General features: G+C 43.4%; 1 protein-coding gene and 1 non-coding gene across 5 annotated transcripts in view; one reads left to right on the forward strand and one right to left on the reverse strand.

Annotated features, from left to right (window-relative positions):
* The first annotated feature begins 1,499 nt into the window (after positions 1 to 1,499).
* On the forward strand, positions 1,500 to 1,628 carry LOC118638047. The gene has a single exon (XR_004961015.1). It is a non-coding gene; the product is annotated as a small nucleolar RNA SNORA68 (small nucleolar RNA).
* Positions 1,629 to 4,215: 2,587 nt separating this feature from the next.
* INTS7 (integrator complex subunit 7) overlaps positions 4,216 to 18,092 on the reverse strand; it is a 78,107-nt gene continuing 64,230 nt past the window's right edge. The window contains exons 18-20 of one of the 4 annotated variants that reach the window (XM_036272843.1): positions 16,945 to 17,043; positions 15,022 to 15,207; positions 4,216 to 4,314 (exon numbers count right to left, since the gene is read on the reverse strand). In XM_036272843.1, coding sequence (XP_036128736.1) covers positions 4,249 to 4,314; positions 15,022 to 15,207; positions 16,945 to 17,043 — 351 coding nt within the window. In that variant the 3' untranslated portion in view covers positions 4,216 to 4,248. Of the gene's footprint in view, positions 4,315 to 10,576; positions 11,040 to 15,021; positions 15,208 to 16,944; positions 17,044 to 18,092 lie in introns of those variants that run through there. The other 3 variants (XM_036272844.1, XM_036272841.1, XM_036272842.1) reach the window with 3 other exon arrangements.

Raw genomic sequence — 18,092 nt, forward strand, 5'->3', positions numbered from 1 at the left:
GCTCGTGGAGTAGAAGCTGTAGCTGAAAGCAGGTGGAGTGTGGGGGTGCGGGGAAACAGGAGCGGGCCGGCAGTCTGACAGGTGACCCACACAGGAGGAAAAGCATTGTACTGGAGCCGTGTGAACCTGAGCTGCAGCTGGCTCTGGAGTCAGGCTGGATTGGAGTGGCCACCTCGGCTTTCTTTCTCTGCCTTTCTTTTCTTTGTATCTTTCATTGCTCACTCCACCTCCCGCAGGGTCTTCTGGCACTGTATAGACTTCCTCAGTCAATGAGAACAATACTGGGGTGTACTCCTCAGGTCCAACCTCTGTGCGGTTTTGGTACCTCTGCTCGCCCTTCGCACCAAACACTGATCACCCTACCATGTGTGACAATCACTGACCAAAGCTTCCTGAGAGCAGGGACTCGACCTGGTGCAGGGCCCTCCCTATAACAGGTACAATCAGTCCATGAAAAAGGAAGGAGAGACAGAGAAAGGGAAGGAGGGAGAAAGGATGGAAAGGGAAGAGCCTGGCAGGAAGGTGAAACCCTAATCACTCAAAGCGACAACCTAGTCTAAATTCTGCCCAGGAGAAGCTATTGCTGGAGGAGAGTGAAGACTCTAAGGACTCAGACAGATAAATGGTCCTTTCTTTTAAAAATCATTTTTCCCCTTAATTGATTTTAGAGAGGAAGAGAAGTGAGAGAGAAAGATAGAAACATCGATGAGAGAGAACATTGACTGGCCGCCTCCTGCATGCCCCCCACTGGGGATCGGGCCCACAACCTGGGCATGTGTCCCAACCGGGAATCGAACCAGCGACCTCTTGGTCCACGCTCAACCACGGAGTCACAGGTCGGACTCTTTTTAACTTTCTTGCGAGCTCCAGGCGCTGGTCCACTCCCTCCTGTCTCAGGCCTCCAGCCTGAGCTGCACTGCCGACCACCACTGAGCCTCCGCGGTGCCAGCGGGCTGCTCCTTCCATCTTCCCACTGCTCGGAGCTCAGCGCTAGAAAGCTTGCTTCACACCCCTTGTCTCCGAGGCGGACACCAGGTTAGCAGGCGGATTGGTCAGGGCTGCCCCATGCAGGGATGTGAACAAGGGCTGGAGGCCAAGGAGTAGTCAGAGGCTGATAGGGGTGGGACAGTGGAGGAAGCCATTTGTTCTTATCAGTGGCACACGGTAACATTAGCCACCATGCGTCCACCTTTACGCTGAGCGGGAGGGCCAGGCAGCCCGACTGTGAACAGGATACAGGCCGTGGAGGAACCCTGACAACTGCGCCTGGCCGGTGAGTCAGAATGTGGAAGGGACAGGGTTTTCAGTGAAGGACAGCAGTAGTCAGGTGGAGGGAAAACAGGGACAAAGCCATGAGGGTGAGAATGCACCAACCGAGCTCACGGGATGCCCAGGAAGTTAGCTATGCCCCAGACTGGGGTACATCGAGGGGTGGTGAGAGGTGGGGCTTGGTGTAGGCTGGAGTCGCACTGTGGGGGGTCGTAAACGAGAGACTGAACCAGGCACCTGAACCCAGAACCGCTGTTTGTCGTAGCGGCAGGTTAAACAGGTGCAGAAAGCAAGCAAATCTCATCGCTTTCGGGGGCTGTGGTGATGCCCCTCAAAGTGAATTGGGAGGTTCTACTCCCTGGGGGAAAAAGAAAAAAAGGTGGGGGGAAGGAAAAGAAAAAAAAAATGAGCGAAGAAAGGGAAAAAGAAGAGATTCCGGATGTATCAGGGACGCCCTGGGAAGAGGGCCCCACGGGACAAGAGGAGTGAGTTGGGAAGCAGTAGGAAGGCGTACTCAGAAGAGACAGACACTAGCAGCAAGGACAATGGGGAGCGAAGGTGACAGTCCAGGGAGAGGTAACGAGGTTGTGACCTAGGATGGGGACAGAGCGAAGAGACACCGTGATGGAGAGTCCCCCTTCCTCAGAAGTAGGACAGTTCCTCTCCCTGCCTAGACACATATCTCATATAAACACATACAGACACACTTAGGAGGTGAGAGAAAACATAACCTCTCCACTCTCCCTCTTTTCTCAGCTGTCAAGCTCAGGGGCTCTCCCTCCAGGGGCCCTCCCTCCCGCTTCTCCCCCAGTGGCCAGAGGCATTTGCTCTAAGGACAGAAAGAGTCACGAGGGGGCTATTTATATCTGCAGCGTACTGCCTCAGCCCTCTGTCTGGAGGGCATGTGCTGGGTGGGGAGCAGGCTACACCCCATCTCCCAGACAGAGCCCTCGGTAGGGGAGTCTGCCCTGCATGAATTCCTGCCGGCAGAACGGGGCCAAGAGCTCAGAGAGGCTGTTGACAAAGGCATCACTTTGGTTGGACAAAATAGCTCACACAGTCCAAATGCTACCTTCCTTAAGTATTTAATTATTTTCACAGTTCACGAAGTTCTTCCTTATGCCCAACCTAAATTTCTTACTGCAATTTTGTCTTTCATGTTCTGTTTGGGAGAGAGAGAAAACTCCAAAACCTGATCAGTCAGGTAGAAAGTGTCCATTGAATCATGGGGCTTGTGCCCAGTCGATGTGATGGCAAGAACTAACCTTGGATATAAGCCCATTTATTTTGCAGTTGCTAAATGACTCAGAAAGAATGACAGAGAAGCCTGGGTTGGCTCGTTGAGCTGGTGACACTTCCCTTTAGGTTCTCAAATGACCTGGAACACCCCTTTCCTTTAAAGCAGAGATGATCTGCAACATAACTGTTTCACAAGGCTAAAGTTTCTTTGCCTGCTGTTGTCTGAGCCAGCAGGCCATGCTGGCCACTCCACCACAGAGGCAGGAGGCAACCAACATTTGGTGAGCCCCTGCCAAGCAGCAGGGTTTGTGCATGTAACATTATATTTAATCTTCACTGCAGGGCAGTTATTAGCCCCATTTCACAGATGAAGAAGCTGAAGCTCACACAACTGTTAGGAGAGGAAACTGAGACTCAAACCTGGAGCCTGGAGCAGTGAAGGGAGCTGCTCATTTCCATTAACAGGACAGGGTAACTTTAGCCACCATTTGTCCACATTTATGCCAACCCCAAGGGTCAGGCAGTGGATCGTACACAAGACTGGATTCGATACTGGGACCAGTACAATGTCAGGTCTGGCTGGAGGAATCAGGGCACGTGTGTTTCTGCCAGATCTGGAGGGACAGATGGGTTTTTCAATGTGGCGTAGCTGGCGTCAGGGGAGACTGCATTCTGATTAATACTATTTCTATTTTCCTGTGACCAAGGTTTTGGGGAGTTTACCACCTCCCTCACACACACAGAATTGAAGCAGGAGGTTAATTAAGATCACCATGAGGGGTTTAGGGTGGATATAAGAAAAAACTTAGTGAACTGTGAAGAGGTTAGATATGGGAGGGGCAGATGCTCAGGCTGATAAGGGCCACACAGGAAAAGACAGTGACTCTGACCTGGATACAGACCTGTGCAAACTCATTCCTTTCCCCTTCCACAGGAGGAAATGATCAACCACCAAGGAAGCTCAGGCCCACCCAGCATGATCAAAGCCCTCCCTCCCACGGTCTGTGCAAAAATAAGTGGCATAGCTGTGAACCCAAGGAACTTGTCTGTCATTGTATCCCAGTTCCTGGTAGGCTGTGTGTGTTCAATAAACATTTCTTGAATAAATAAAAGGTCATCTGTTTTCAAAATTGTTTGTGTCCTTGTTGGCTGAGGCTTTGGCATAGGTCTGGGAAATCTGCTTCAGTTTACAAACTCCCACTCAGGCAAATTTTGCTGATTGAGCTATTGTGCCCTGTGATCTCAGTTGAGTTACCTCCAGTATTCAGGGTGAAGGAAAAATGCTTTCTATCAGCTACTCCTGGTTGCCATGTGGGGGAGGGGACAGGGACAGGAGTGCTTAGGACACTCACAGGCCTCTCCTGTGTCAAGGGCCCTCAAGAAGGTTCCAGATGTGCTCACCGAGACAAGTCTAGCCATGGCTAATAAGCTTTTGAGTATCCCAGGGGATACTGTAACACTAATTAGGATAGATCCGATGCTGCCTAAGTGATTCTGTGACTGCAGTCATTTCTCCCTAATGCCCGGATAACTTGAAATGTGACATTGAAAGGGGTTCATGTCATCCAACAGCCTGGCCAGAAGCAGCAGCAGCTTCTGCAACATGAGACAATATTTACTTCTTTTTGAGTGTGTGCTCCCAGCTCCTTGAGGCTAAATATTGACTTTACACTTTAGGGGTGTACCTTTTTTCCAAATGCTCTTCTTTCTGTTCCTCTCTGGCTTCCAAGCAGTGGGTACTCAATTGTCTCTGATTATGTCAAGAAGAGGCTCTCTGAGCAGGAAGGAACACTTGTATTCCAAGTGCTGCAAAAGGAGAAAATGCCAAATGATGGCCAGTTTTCTAATCATCTAGGAGCCTGTCCTGACGGCTACACACAAAGAAAGATACCATCAGAATTTCAGAAATGGCAATTTTTTTGTGCTCTGTCAACAGCTTTTATAAAGCCCTCTTCACATTTTCTGAAAATAGGTCTTTTTCTGTCAGTTGAGGGCTCTGTCAGTTTCCATTTGTACCTCCCACAGCTCAGGGCCTGGCATGGTGTGGGCTCACCCCACGAAAGGCCCTCTCCCCGACTGGCATTTCCACAGTAGGCGTTTCATCTACATCTCCTGTCATGTGGGGAGACCTTCGGGGCTCATGCTGTCTGCCTTCATTGGTGGGTGGGGGTGGGGAAGGGAAAAGCAAGGTGAGGGTTCGAAGTGTTACCAATTCACCATCACTTTGCTCATCTCCTCAAGGTGAGATGACACATAAGCAAAAGGTATCATTAGCTTCACTATTTCCGGCGGTGGGGTGGAACTCTTGAGGCAACACAGCCTACTTTCACCTTCCACGGTGTCAGGAAACAGGAGAACTAGACATTAGTATCTTCTCATAACCCCTGTCTAAGTCGGTCCTATTTTATTTGTCCTAGTCCTCTATTTTAAATAGTTGTGATTAACAGCCACAAATATGCTTCATCAAAATCCACAAATAAAATCTCCCAAGAAAACCAACAGGTTCTTCTTTCTCTGCATACAACCTGTTTTTCTTGAACTCATCCTGACTCTTGAGGGTACTGATTGGGTAAGAAGTTCATTTTCCTGATTGTTCTGATTCATTTGATACTACTTCACCTTCATGATTTTACTAAAAAAATTATCTGGAAAAAACAATAAAACTATATTTTAGTCTCAGTTTGCCAGGTAGGTATCATTACACCAACGCTACACCTGTAGACATGATCCATAAGGAAGACAATCCCCAAACTCATTTCATCAAGTTTCAATCTTTAACCACACCTAAAGCATAAGCAAAGAGGGCAAACTGTACAACAGACTTGGCTGTGCAGGAGAGAACTGCTCTGGGAGAGATTAACAAGCAGAAGGACAAGAAAAGGTACAGACGGAAAAGTGTTTCGCAACTGTAATAGGTTTGAAAATAGTTAAATTACAACATTTAGCACTCTTAAATAGAATGTGGAAATCAGTGGCTGCAGGTCCTGGTATGTCATTTAAGAAAAAGATGATTCACTCTATTTAAATCCCAGTTACGATTAAAGATTAAATTGTTCATAGAATCAGTACTTTAGACTACAGGCCACGGGATAATGGACTAGCTCCAGCCAAGCCAATAAAATACATAGCCCATGATGTTGAAAGGTCTTTGTGTTCTCGGGGAAGATATGGAAAGACCACAACCTCCTGGAGTGCCGTTGTTAGAAAATCTAAGCCAATTCACCAGACTTTTTGACTTCTCTCAATACATCCCATCATACTTATAATGCTGGTGACATAGGCTAAATCCAAGGGCACATAAAAAGAACAGGGCTGGTAAGTGAAAGAAGCCAAGCAGAAAAAGACAAATACCACATGATCTCATTTATATACGGAATATAATGAACATAACAGTCTGAGGAATACGGTAGACCCAGAAACATGGGAGTAGGGCACAGACTGACATCCCTCAGAAGAGGGGGTGGGGGGATGGGAAGAGATAAACCACAGAACTTATGTGCATGTATGCATGACCAATGGACATGGACAACTAAGCCGGGGACAGGGTGGGGGTGGGGTTGGGGAGGGGAGTGCCAATGGGGTAAAAAAGGTGAAATATCTGTAACAAATAAATAAATAAATAATAAAAAAATAAAAGGATAAGAGATCAAAAACAAACAAACAAACAAAAAAGAACAGGGCTAGGTGTTTGGTTGAGTGACATGGCATTGTATTACCAGATGCAAAGCAAATACACAGACCCCGAACGCCTTGTTATCTGCACACTCTTCTATGGGAAACTGTTGGTGTGTCAAAAAATTCCAATGTAGAGTCCTCATCTAGAATCTTAAGAGCTACCTAGGTCCTAAGGGAATAGTGGGTCTCATTTCTTCACTTCTCACACTCTAGCACTGTCCAATTCTAGAGGAAGTAGCCATATGAGACTCTTTGAATTTAACTGCTTTCAAAGAAAATAAAAGTTTCAGCCAGACTAGCAATATTTTAGATACTCAGTAGCTGTATGTGACTAGTGGCTGTACTGGATAGCACAGACTTAGAACATTTCCATCACCACAGAAAGTTCTTTGGGACAGAGCTGCATATACTCTATGTACCAGGTAGCAGGGTCATCTTATTCTCAATACTGCTGGCAGATATTGGCACAGAAAGATCAAGTGACCTATCCAAACACCCATGGCAAGTGATCTTAAATAAAACTTAAACTGACATCTCTGGGACCCCAATCTGAAGATCTGGTTTGGTTGGTTCTTTTGTGAACCATCTCTTTTATCCTGCAGTTACAAATTATCAGACATCTTGGTTGGTTTGAGCTAGAAAGGTCATATCACACAATCTGTTTTAAATGGCATATTTTTCTAAATAGGTAATATACAATTGCCATCACTTTTTTTTATTGATTAATTTTTGTTACAGATGTTTCTCCTTTTCCCCCCACTGATTCCCCCCTCCCCGCCATCACTCTTGATGGCAATCAGTAGCTTGAGAAAGTATTTTCATTATATGTTTGTCTTTTTTTTTTTTTTGATCCTCACCCGAGGACATTTTTTTTTTTTTGTATGTGCCCCTATCGGGAACCGAACCCAGGACTCTGGTCCGTAGGATGACGCTCCCACCGCTGAGCCAAACTGGTCAGGGCCCACCCGAGAACATTTTTGCATTTATCTTCAGATAGAGCAGGAGGGAGAGAAGGAGGAAGACAGAGAGAAACACGGATGTGAGAGAGAAACATTGAATGGTTGCCACCCACATGACCCCAACCAGGACCAGGGATAAACTGCAACCAAGGTACATGCCCTTAGTGGGAACTGAACTTGGGACTCTCCGGTCTGCGGGCCGATGCTCTAACTGCTAAGACAAACCGGCCAGGACTGTATGTTTGTCTTTAAATATTTTTTCTTTACACACACACACACACGTGTATATATATGTCTTTAAATATTTTAATTAAATAGGATTTATACTGCTGTAGACAGAAATTCCATTTTGTTTAGGTTAATATTATTTTGTTAATACTCAAATGTACCCAAGTTGAATATGAGAAAAGATAGCATAAATGTGTTTTGTGGCAGAAAAAGTTAACTTGTATTTTAAATAAATAAAATGCTAAGATGAAGAACTGATCTAACACTGTGAAAAAGAGAGAATACCAGCAAGGATGATAATGACAGCAAACACACGCATCTACTTACTATGCGCTAGGCACCTTCTGAGTGCTTTACATACATTACTTCTATATGAACTCAATCCTTGCCCTGGCCGGTTTGGCTCAGTGGTTAGAGCGTCAGCCTGCGGTCTGGAGAGACCCGGGTTCGGTTCCTGCTAAGGGCATGTACCTCGGTTGCAGTTTGTCCCTGGCCCTGGTTGAGTCGTGTGGGTGGCAACCACTCGATGTGTCCCTTTCACATCAATGTTTCTCTCTTTCTCTCTCTCTCTCCCTCCCACTCTATCTGAACAAAATATCGAAAGATGTCCTCAGGTGAGGATAAAAAAAATAAAATTAAATTAACTCAATCCTCGCACCCACCCCAATTTTAGGAATATGGAAACGGAAGCATAGAAAACAAGTAGCTTGTCCAAGGTCACAAAGTTAGGAGAGTTAGGGTTTGGGCTGTGACAATGCTTCTTCGGAGGCTGTGCTCCTAACCACTAGGTTATACTGCAAAGTCACTAACGCTGAGAAAAATTAGACCTGTCTTCCTAAAATCAATCAGCCAGTGCCCTTTATTATCCATATTTCTAGGTGTTTTTTGTTTGTTTGTTTTTTTGTTTTATATTTTGTTCAGATAGAGTGGGAGGGAGAGAGAGAGAGAGAAACATCGACATGAAAGGGACACATCAAGTGGTTGCCACCCTCACAACCCAACCAGGGCCGGGGACAAACCGCAACGGAGGTACGTGCCCTTAGCGGGAACTGAACCCAGGTCTCTCTGGACCCCAGGCTGACGCTCTAACCACTGAGCCAAACTGGCCAGGGCTATTATCCATATTTCTAAATTCAGGGAACACGCTCACTTCATAATCAGTATGTGTATTTTTTTTCTGCATAATTCCTTGAATATTTCTCTTTTCATTCATTAGTGTTGAAATTATAAACACAGTTTCTCTGAAATGCAAATAATTGTTTAACAGCTGATGCCAAAGATGCAGTAGATATTATACCAAACATAATATCAGACAGAGTCCCAATCATGGATCTAACAGACATACTGAAATAAAATAGCCTTTTTTTGCTTTACAGAACTATTTTCATACTCTGAACTAGTTGGATGTTTTCATTTTTATAATTCCTTTCCAAGTTTGCGCAGGGCTCTGTAGTACAACAAATCAAAGAGTTTATAACTAGAGCTATCAAAAACATATCTTCCCAAGATTTGCCTCTTTTCTAGAGAATTCTGCCTTGAAACAGTACCAGAAATATGAAATCAACATTGTAAAATTTCCTTCTGAAAATAGCCATCTAATGGGAAAAAAAATAAAAAGGTTTTTCCCAATTTAAGAACCTTTTAAAGAAATCTTTGGTCTTTCAGTCCCCCATAACAAAACTCTGGACTGGAGTCAAGCGATCGAGTCTAATTCAGTCATTTTACAGACAGAAATTCAAGTCCACAGAGATGAAGTGACTTGCCCCAGGTCACAGAGCTAATTCATCAGGGCCCAAGGTGGAAACTTCTTTCTGATTCAGCTCTACTGCTACAAGGGCAGGGGCCCAGCATGTGTCCTGCGCACCACTCTGAATTCTTCCTAAAGCTTATGTTCCCAGACGTTGTCACAACTGTGCACATCACACACTGGGTACAACAGGGCCTCTTATAAAGGGAAGTCATCTGCAGTGGCCTCTGCAGATTTACATGTTTTGTGACAATGTTCTGGCTGTTGGCAGTGAACTATGTTGTGCTGTGACAAAACTCACAAAGCCAAGCAATCTTAGAGGGACCTGAGTTGCCAATCATGTTGCATCTGCAAAGGCCATATGACAAGGAAAAAAAAACACTTCATTTTTTCCTTTAAACTCTATCCCTCCTTTGAGCCAATGTCAATTTTAAAGAGAAAAAGGCAAAACACAAGCAAAGAAATTGAGGGATTTATTTTAAAAAGAAACTTCCAAGGAATGTGCCTGCTTTGTCGTGGGAGCTGCTTTGAGCCCAACAGCCCATATCATCAATATCTGCAATGTTGCGATCCCCGATTTTCAGAATCATGATCCCAAAGAACTGATGATCCAAAATCAAGAAAGAACAGTTAAATTAGATCTAGTATACTGTATTAAGACAAGAAAGTACAGTTTTAGATTTTATAATGGTTTTTAACCAGCATTGAAATAGAAAAAAAGAGATTTTCCAGATAACCAGAAACTGCTATTCCCTGAGCATCCCAACTACTTGAGGTTGTGTTATAAAGGGACTGTTCTTTCTAGACAGCCAAGTCCAGCATTACACAACTTGCCAAGAAGAAACTACAACAAAGATCTGCCCTCCTACCTTAAAACATTAAGATATTAAATGCAAGTACTTTTTTTTTCACTCTTAGAAACAATGTAAAAAGTCTACACAATCACACACATATTAGAAAGAAAAACAAATTATTAATCTCCAATCTCTCTATGTAATTGTTAGCTGCACTTTGGGTCAATTAAATACTAAAATAATAATTAAGTTTGCTTTAGCACGCAACACATAGGTAAGTAGCTGAAATAACATAGTAGGATGTTTCAGTGCTGTTCGTCTGCCTGCTCTCATGATCCAGAAGACTGGATGCTTCCGGAGACACTTTCAAGCCCTGTGATGGGAGGACTCAGTCTCTACTACCACCGGTCAACGCTGCACTTGCCGGTCAGAACTTGCCAAGGCCTAGCTCAGAATCACAGGTCTGTGTCAGGCAGCTAGTGATACATTTTGTTAGAGAAGCAGTCAAATAACTAATTCAATGATCCCAATATGTGACTTAAAAGAAAAAGGCTCAGCAACAATAAAAAGAATAATAAAAGAATGAAAATGTTAAATACGAGATAAAGGACCCGGTTAACGGAACAAGGAAAAAAAAATCTTTCTGGTTAGGAACCCAATTTTTCTCAAATAAAATTTTTAAGAAAACCCTTATTTTTTTTTTTTGAATATTACATTACAGAAACTAATGAGTAAATGGATTCCACATTATAACTTTCATATCTTAATGCATATGAAAAAGCAAAGTAAGTTTGCCAATTTAACCAATCCCTATAAAGTCCGCAGTGCATTCGTCAAGGGTTAAAACCGCGTGTAGGCATTTCGTTGCTGCTGCTGTTGTAATGGTTGCTGGGCTTGCTGCTGCTGCAGGCGAATCTGCTGGGAATAAGGGTCTTCCAGGGATTTTACAAATATGGTAGTTCTGGGACCAGTTTTCCATACGATACCATTGGCGTCTTTCACTGAAGATTCCACTGTAATGTTGTGTGTTCCAAGGATAGCAAAGTTCAACAGAAATTGAGTACTAAAGTAATCGTTATGAGGCTCAACCCTCTGCTCCATCTCATTGGTCATATTGTCATTGGGTATCTGGAATAAAAGAATTGTTAAATAATAACAACAGCTAATATTTATTGAGTGATTACTAAGAGCGAGGCCCTAAGTGCTTATTTAATCCATGCAAACAACCAAAAGGTAGGTACACTTATTATCCTTGCTTTGTAGAAGAGAAAACTGAGGCAGAGAGGTTAAGTAATTTCTCAAGGTCATGTAGTGAGTGGTGGAGCTGGCCTCTAACACTGGCAGGCTAACTGCAGAGCCTACACTTAGTTATGCAGTGATCTGACTCCTCACTATCCCTGTAGGATGAGCTCCCAGAGCCTTTCTCAACCCCTTCATATGCTAGCCTCTCTTCCTGGTGAAGGAGTCCAGGACATGCCACCCAAAACATGCTGCTGTGGCATCCTATTTTGTGCTAACGTCACTTGAGAAACAACAGATGTAGAAAGGGCTCTCTGACCTGCCCCGTCCCATTCCTCTTTACCTAAAACAGGCTGTAAAATTTCCCACAAGCAAGGTAACCTCCCTATACCAGGAAGAGAAGAACATCTTTATCCCCAGAGGCTGGGCATCGATGCCGAGTGGATTTGTACAAACAAACCTACTGAAATAACCTTATCTCCCACTAGTCTTGCCCACTGCCCCCAACAGACCTCCTAGTCACTTCCCCACGACTTACTGCCCCAAGCCCAAATCCCTGTGTCTCATCATTTTGTCATGAACCTATCATTTCTGTATCTAAAGATATATAAGCTTTCTACTCTGGTCACATCTTTCGGTCTTCATTCTCTTGTGAAGATTCCCATCTACAAGTAAAATTCTAATAACACTTGTACACTCTTCTGTTAATATGCCTAATGTCAGCCTAACATGAGGCCCAGCTGGAGACACTCAGAGGATAGAAGAGAGATGTTTCCCTCCCTACACCTGCTTACCCGACCTCAACTCCAAGTCCCATCTTTCTTTAGTCTGTGGAGAGACATTCTAAAGAAACAGGGTGCAAACAGCTGTTTAAAAGAGTTTAAAATATGAGACTGAAAAGGAACATAACACTAAGTACATGTAAGCGAGGTTTTTTACTCTTAGCAAGTCTGATTTTATATTTCTTAAGTAATACAGTGATTCGTCCCTCCTTTAGTATTAATTTTAGAATTAAATTAACTTCAGAACTTGAACGTCGCTCACTTAATCAGTGTCTTATTCAAACTGGCAGTACAATATATTGTAAAACACAGATTTATGGGCTCATTCATTTATTTAGCTAGATAGACACTCATGCCATTGTCCTTAAGTAACAGAATAGCACCTGCTGGTGTATCCCTACCTCAACCCAAGATGAAGTATGTCAGAGAGACACTTTTTCTGAGACTGCATATAAAGGTAATCTTAATGAGTAACTGACCAGATTGTTCTACGTTTGTGTGTTTCTGTTGTATAATTAATTATATAAACATGCCCTGAAGCTTTGTCTCAATAAGCAGTTAGCATGAGGCCAGTTTTCCAGTCATTTACCTCTAACGTTAATAAAATAAAGTCACCAACCAACTCCAGATCTTACAATTATTTATAGGTACTTTTTTGTTTTTTGTTTGCACATTCAACTTTTGTAGGGTTTTAATTTTCTTAAAGAATATGCCTATCAAACAACAACTTCCTTAAAAGGACCAGAAAAGGACCTGAATGGATGATGCATTTTAAGTTGCAAACTCACTGCAAGTAACACTACACAGCAATCATGTACAACATGGCTTATTATGTCAGCTTCCTGACTTCAGTCAATGCCTCTCAATACAGTGAGCAGAAGACCAGTACTTCTCAGTTTGAATGGATTTTTTCTTAATAGCAAAAATCATTATATACAAGGAACAAAGAGAATAATGGTTACTGTTCTTTCAAACTCAAAGTGAGGAGAGAGTTGCAGACAGTTAACTATGTAAAGTCCCACTATGATCTTTTGTAACAACAGAGATCACCCAAACATAACAGTTGTACTCTAAATATAGTCAACGATTTTTTTTCATCAGTCACCAAATCTAGTGAGTGGCTACATAAGGCACCATGCTTTAGGTCATGAAAGTCAAAGGAGAGGAAGGGAGGGGAGGGAGAGGAGAAGGAAGGGGGAGGGGAGGGGAGGGAGAGGAGAAGGAAGGGGGAGGGGAGGGGAGGGGAGGGGAGGGGAAGGGGGGAGGGGAAGGGAAGGGGAAGGGGAAGGGGAAGGGAAAGAAGACTGAGCTTTATCAGATTGGGTGATAAGTGCCAGAGAGTAAATATCAAAGTAAATAAAGTGATAATGGCTTAAACCAGACTGCTTCTTGGCTTTTTAGCCTAAAACCATCAAAGAGAATAAAATGCTCTCTTTTTATCTTCTGATACCCCTTTCCTTGTTATGAACCTCAGTTCAAGCATGCCCCCAATAAACCTGGACACAAGCAATTTGAGCATCTGAACAACTCTTCATGCAACTACATATTTGATCCCTGGCTTCATTTACTGTAAATAAACCACCACAGAGCTGGAAAGAGATGTCTAATGGAAAGAATGTTCTTCATTTGGAAGATTGGTATTTCACGGGCACGAATTCATGGCTAACAAAGCAAGCATGATTTTGGTTAACTTACCTCATGATATCAAAGCAGCAAATTCCTAGGGATATACCCATAAGGAAAGATTTTACTTTAGCTGACCATCGTACTTCAATGCTATATACTTTCTTTTTTTTTTTTTATCCTCACCTGATGACACCCTTCGATATTTTGTTCAGATAGAGTGGAAGGAAGAGAGAGAGAAACATCAACATGAAAGGGACACATCGAGTGGCTGCCACCCGCATGACCAACCAGGGCCGGGGACAAACTGCAACCAAGGTACGTGTCCCTAGCGGGAACCGAACCCGGGTCTCTCCGGACCATAGGCCAATGCTCTAACAGCTGAGCCAAACTTGCCAGGGCACTTTCTTTTTTTTTTTTAAATGCTAAAATTTGCCTGGCCAATGTGGCTCAGTGGTACAGCGTCGACCTAAGCACCAAGAGGTCACCGGTTCAATTCCTGGTCAGGGCACATGCCCCGGTTGTGGGCCAAATCCCCAGTGGGGGGCATGCAGGAGGCGGCCAATCGATGTTCTCTCTCATTGATGTTTCTATCTTTCTCTCTCTCCTTTCCTCTCTCTAAAAATCAGTAAAGAAAAAAAAAGATAAAAATGTTAAAATTTACTTAAAATAGAGAAAAATAAATAGATGTGCTCTTTTGGGAGCAGGGGGACTAGGGAAACACTTATTCCTCACTGATGTTTCCATGTGAAAGGACCTTTCATTAGATGAACATCTGGTCTCCAGAGGAGGTGGAGAACCCCAAAGACTGTTAAGTTCCGGGGTTGGAACTGGGCATGGGGAGTTAAGCATCTTCTCTTTGGGCTTCGGGTGCTCCCCCCACGATCAGTTTTACAGGGGCAGGTTTTGTGTGTTATTGGCTGAAGCTGGGTGGGAAAACTGAATTCCGAGGTACAAGGCTAGAAGCTCTTGCTGCCAGGCACTGAGTGGGGTTTCTCCCTGGCTCTAACAGTAATAATACTCATAGTTTGATCTCCGTCTGCCTGGATGTCTATCAAATGGTTCAGGCAGGGAAAAGAGAAGGATTGTTATCAGCCTCACACCACAATATGTGCTTTTACTTTTATTTTTAAATTTAAAAAAATCTTTATTGATTTTAGAGAGGAAGGGGGAGAGAGAGAAATATTGATGAGACAGAACATCAACTGGCCACTTCCTGCATGCCCCCCACTGGGGATTTGGCCCACAACCGGGGCATGTGCCCTGACTAGGAATCGAACCAGTGACCTCTTGGTGCATGGGTCGATGCTCAATCACTGAGCCACACCGGCTGGGCCCAATATATGCTTTTAACTCATGTCCATCTGATCCCTGGGGAGGTAGAACTGCAATCTGCTTGACCATGGAAAACTTCCATCACTGAGTTGATAAAATCGCATCACAATTCTGCCTCTTTTGTAAATTACCTTGTAGTCTTGCCCAGATTTACTCTGTAGCATGGAGGAAACGTTCAGACAGACAGACTGAATTCTGCGGAAGAGTCCTGGTTTAGATCCGTGCTGAACCACTCCCTCCACTTTCAGTGCCAGCTGCTGATTACTCTGCACGGCGATGGGCTCGGCAGGGTTCCGAGGGGATGGTGACAGAGCAAGCTGGAATAACAACATCAAAATAAATGCTAACGACGAAGAACAAGCTTCCTTCCAACAAACATGTCTGTGCTAATCGCTGGTTATGGGTTAAAACGTTACTTACACACACGCACATGCACACTAGACCTTTAAAGCCAAGGGTTTCTTATTCCTAATGCCTCCTTTTAAATATGTTTTTGTTGTTGTTCTTGTTCTAACCCCAAGCCCCACTTCTGTTGGAGGGTAATAGAAGAAGAGAGAATAGCAAAGGCACTGCTCTCCCAGTGTCTGTGGGGAGGCATTTCTTTGACAATGGGCTAATTCTAGTAGGGAAATACACTATGTAAATTTTCATGTCCAGCAGCTGTCTCTTAGGTAATTTTAAATTGACTAAATTCAAATGCAAATGAACTTAAAATTCTAGGACTACATACATAGCCAAGTCACCATGGTATAAAAGTCCACAAATGAACCATATGAGGTTTTTAACCTCTCATTACAGCAGTTTTTCTTTAAAAAGTTATTAAAAATCCCAAATCCACTTCAACTACAGAAAGCTCGAATTTTGCTAAATAAAAAAATGGAAGAAATTTGGTCGTGTTGATAATGCTGTTGAATCACTGAACTGATCAGGGCAAGGCAAAGGCGGGATGGAGGAGGGAGTGGATTTGAAAGCAGATCTCAATTCACATGGGACTGGCAGTGTGAGCTGAGAAGGGGAATGAGGAGGTGGTGTTGGGTCTTCTCTAGTAGCTGGGCTTTCTTCCAGACACAAGCCTTGTTTGGGGCCCTCCCTGGGTCTGCAGGCTGGTTGGGGACAGTCTGGAGCTGCTGGTTTTCATACTCCAGGAAGGGAGGATGTGCCTGCTGGGGATCTGGATGGAGGGGCCCTTTGGCTCTCTTACTGGTGGAGGGTTTTGCTCGTGTCCCACCAGCAGACTGCAGTGACAGGAGCTGACCTAAAGCAATGGCGTCTGGGAACAGAATCAGGGCAGTGAGCAAGATGCCAGGCAGGGGCAGAAAAATGGGGGCCAAGAGGCGAGGCTGAAGGAAACGTGGACACAGCTCCCTTTACCACAGAGGATTGCAAAGTGTGGGCGTGTTTTCATTCTTCTCTCTGCACGCTAGATTTTTTTATTGTTAAAAGTATTACAGAGGTCCCCTTTTTTCTCCACTGACCCCCTCCTTCCCACTTCTACCCCCCTTCTGCCTTCCCTAGCCTGGTGTCTATGTCGATTGAATTTTTTTTTTTTTGGTACGTGCCCCTAGCGGGAACCGAACCCGGGAGGACTCTCTGGTCCGCAGGCCGACGCTCCAACCGCTGAGCCCAACCGGCCAGGGCTATGTCGATTGAATTTTGAGTAAATATTTTAAAATACTAATTCTATTCATTGGCCAGCTCCTCAAAGCTTGTTATTCAAAGATAAAAGTGCTTTGGAAGGAGGACTGGTAAAACATCACCAGCTGGGTATGAATAGGCTGACTAGAGGTAGACTCAGCTCAGTATCTTTGTAGGCTACTATGATAAAAACCACTCAACTTATTCTTGGAGTAGGGAGCCAGCATACAGAGCTCCAGGTACCCAAACACCTGACTCACTGCATCTGGTACTCACAGGTAGGAAGGGCTTACAACTAAAGAGCATAAGTTTCATCAAAATCACAGGTAAGGTCCTGAAGCAGAGCTATGTCCCACTGAATCCGTAGACGATAACTGGGTTTGTAATCTATATTAACCTAAACATTCTTCCTGTATTACCTTAATGCTGGTAGACTGTAGTTTCTGGAAAAAATATCTCTGAAATGAAAGAGGAACTTTCAGCAAAGCAATGATGGCATTGCACAGGCATGCTGTATGCTGGGGGGAGAAAAGAAACTGAATCAAACAAAAATAAATTTCCAAATATTATCAACAAATGGTACATTCAGGAAGAAGTTTAAAAACTACAAATGCTCACACAGATTATTACAGAAATAATAATAATAATAATAATAATAATACAGTAATAACAGTAAAAACAACAATAATACCACCAATCAGAAAACAGTCCTAACACCCAGGAACTGTGAACATTTGCCAAACCATTCATGTTAAGGAGTACAGTTACAGATTTTTACTTTATTTTGAAGTATTACATTCAATAAAAAGTAAGTGACAGAAGGGAGAAAATCCACATTGCTCAAGGCCAAGCAATAAGCAAACTTTGCATTGCTATAGAGCTTAGAGCTAGTAGACATATTAAGACACTAAAATACAGAGTAACTACCAGTTTGATAACGTCTGGCAAAGTATGATAAAGAGTACACGGTAAAGAAGTCGGAGCCATATACTAACATCCGAGGGTTGATACCAAATCCCATGTGGACCTTCGGCTTTGAGTCCCCTCCTCCTGTCGACCCATCCCCACTAGGCGGCTTCCCCCACCCTACAGCCAGGAGGCCCCAGGGAGGGAGCAATGGTGAAAACATACTGAAATTTGGATTAAGAATGACGGGGGTGTACGCCTGAAACTAATAAAATGATTAAAAAAATAAAAGGTATAGATGAGTATGTAAAAATATGATTAAAAAAAGACTATATAATATAGCCCAACTCTATGGAATTATGAAACTTTAATAAAGTACCTCATCTCAAACATCTATTTCACAAACTTAACTGGGTTTTGAAAATCCCAGCATTTACTGCAGAGTAATAGTAACACTATAGTAAATCCTTTGAGTCTTAGTGAAAAGGATCATATAACCAGAATTTAAGAGTTCCAAGATTATTTATGTATTTATTTAAAAACCACTCTACTGACAGCTGTATATATTTAATGTATAAGACTTGATGGGTATGGAGGTAAGCATCAAAGCTATTTTAAAGATCATCTCAATTTTGATGATGACATGGGTCACCTAGATAGG

This window comes from Molossus molossus, unplaced genomic scaffold (genome assembly GCF_014108415.1).
Source record: "Molossus molossus isolate mMolMol1 unplaced genomic scaffold, mMolMol1.p scaffold_m16_p_20, whole genome shotgun sequence".
Classification (NCBI taxonomy): Eukaryota; Metazoa; Chordata; class Mammalia; order Chiroptera; family Molossidae; genus Molossus; species Molossus molossus.